Below are 2,705 nucleotides of genomic sequence, written 5' to 3' on the forward strand. Positions count from 1 at the left end.
ACACCAGGGGAAGCTGACCTCAGAATTATTATTCACTAAGAATATAACTGCATTCAGGATAATAAAACAAATGGAGCCTTAGAACAGGAACAGGTTGGTGGTGAAATGAACAAGAACTTCCTTCAGGTTTTAGAAGGATAAAGAAAGAAAATCTCAGAATCAGCAACAGAATTCATTACTAAACAGTGCCTTAACAAAGAATAGTGCATTTGTAATTTCAGAAAGAGAAGCAACCAGTACCAGACGTCATGGAGACTTCTCCATCAGGTGTTATAGAACTCACTTATGTCAAGCGTGTTAAATACTAAAACTAAGTTAACAGACAAGTATTTCTACCTGTTGCTGTTCGAGCTCTCAGTTTTCTTTAGCCTAATATGTGTTGATACTCTGAAACAGGACACCGCTGAAGCTTCAAAAGTGCTAGGGAAAAATGCTTATAATTGTAGCCAGTAGGGGTCATTTCAGTGTAAAAAACCGCAGCGAAAGCGCTACAGACAGGAAGGAGAGTAAAAACAATTTCTATTCACACAGTTCTGTAAGACACTTGAGTTTTCTTCTCCCTGAACTGGGGTAGTAAAGGGTTTGCACCCTGAGTAGACAAGACAACAACAACAAAAAAAAAAAAGGCAGCCTTTACTCTGTTAATGGATAAAGGCATGGCTTAGTACTACTCACACATTAGGCATCACCAGCCTAGCCCGTTGCACATGTGCCTGTGCACAACTGTTTAGGTCATCACGATCAAAAAACCAGAGCTAATCAACCTCGGTTTTGTGATCAGAGGCAGTACATTAAGTCCTCTTTTATCCCTGCTGCCACCTCTTGTGCACAGCACACACCACAAAGAACCACACATTACTTCTGTTCCTTAGAATGAGGCAGTTTCCTGACAATTCAGTAATAGGTATTCCAGGACTATTTATTAGCCTGACAGTTCAGCTCAGTTGCTTTTCATTTAGGAGAATGAAAATTAAATAGATAACTTATCTCCCTGACTATTCCTATAAGGACAGCTGGAACTAGTTCCTAACCACAACATTAATTGAAATGCAATCTTGCCAACAAATGCTTCATACTATTTTCAACAGTAGATGGGACGTGTTATGAGTTGAACTACAGCAATGTACAGATTGCATCACTTCAAAGGAATGAAATACTCCTAAACTGCCAGAGACGTCCATCCGTACTGCGATATAGTAAGGGAGATGGAACATTAAGGCATTTAATGACTGCAGGCTTTTAGTTCTTTTAATGAAAGGGAAGAAGGAAAGCTGTTTTAGCCAAGCTTTTACTTGAAAACACACAAGAGAAACTCCTCCAAAACCAGGTATGTTTTGCTTGTACTTTTCTATTTAGGAAAACTTTTCCAATATTTACTAAATATAAGAGAAAGAGACTACAGCAATGTACATATCAGAACATTGTCTCAACCAAGGTCTCCCAAACAGTTTAGGGCCCTTTTCAATTGTTTAACAACACAGCTTTTAACCCTGGAGCTCGTTCTACCCAAACACCAACTACAGAGGCTGATGGCATTGGTTGTAGCACGGGCAGGACACACTACCCTGCTCTGCTGTGGTCTGCAATTCATCTGTTATGGAGGGAAATGGAATTTTAAACTAATAACAAGCCCCAGGACAAAGGTCAGTTGTCCACTAAAAATGAACAGGTTTAGCTTTCTCAAAATAGTGCCTCATTTTAAATGCAAGGTTTTTTGGACCGATGCCGCCTCATCAACACTCTGGACTTTCTACTGCCCTCTACCCGCCGAGAGGAGACCACTTCCATCTCCTTTTCCAGAACGGTCGAAGCTCCCACTCTGAGTCACACACACATTTATACATATCCCAAACTACTGGTTATTTGTAATGCCTTTACTGTGCCATGTTTTCCTTTAACTTGAGGAAAAACGAGTCTAGAGGTATAAGAGAAAGACTAAAAATCTGGCTGTGGCCTTTTGTTAAATCATAACATATATAAATCTTAGCAACTCTGACAGATTAAAAAAAAAAAAAAAGAAGGGAAGGTAAACTCCTCTTGCATTTCACACCAACTCATCACCTCAAAAGCAGCTGGCAGGAAGCAGAAGTGACTTTGAGAGGAGTTCTGCCACGGGGAATTTTCCCACCCCCTTGATGCTCCAACAGGGAAAAAGACATCCCTTATCATCATATACCGAGCAGGACAGGCGGGGAGATATTAAGTGACAGGAACAGGAAGGAAAACTTTACAACAGATGATCAGCCTTTGTTGTTTCCTTAGAGAGGAGAGAATCCGGAACGGGCATCATATGTGCACGACTGACCTCCGTCGATCTCCAACTGCCAAACCCTTCCCGAATCCCTTATCAAGGAATTTCAGCTGGGCATAAGTAGCTGGCATAAGCTATTAGCGAACCAGTGAAGCGCTATGGGAAGGGAGAATTGGTAGCGCCTGGAAGTTTAGGATATGAAAATTAAGAGTAAAACTTCTAAATAGGGGTGGGTTTTTTAAGCAGGGAGGATTGAAAGACAAGCTCGCAGACGGGACAGGCGCCTTAGGCGCTCGTGTACCCTCCTTCCCTTCCCGCCGCCCAAGGGTACCCCACCCCGAGGGATGGATGGATAGACGGATGGATGATGTCCCGCCGCCTCTCACCTTCGCAGACGCCCACTTCGTACTCGGTGATGGAGTCCCCGTTGAGCGGCGGTCGGATGACACAGCGC

The 2,705-nt window shown here is 42.7% G+C and overlaps 1 protein-coding gene across 1 annotated transcript in view; it reads right to left on the minus strand.

Moving 5' to 3' along the window:
- LOC103810945 (cysteine-rich motor neuron 1 protein-like) overlaps positions 1-2,701 on the minus strand; it is a gene marked incomplete at both ends in the record, with an annotated part of 127,715 nt that extends 125,014 nt beyond the window's left edge. The window contains one exon of the mRNA XM_009083877.1: positions 2,638-2,701. Coding sequence (XP_009082125.1) covers positions 2,638-2,701 — 64 coding nt within the window. The remainder of the gene's footprint in view (positions 1-2,637) is intronic.
- Positions 2,702-2,705: the final 4 nt, after the last annotated feature.

This window comes from Acanthisitta chloris, unplaced genomic scaffold (assembly GCF_000695815.1).
Source record: "Acanthisitta chloris isolate BGI_N310 unplaced genomic scaffold, ASM69581v1 scaffold6201, whole genome shotgun sequence".
In the NCBI taxonomy this organism is placed as follows: Eukaryota; Metazoa; Chordata; class Aves; order Passeriformes; family Acanthisittidae; genus Acanthisitta; species Acanthisitta chloris.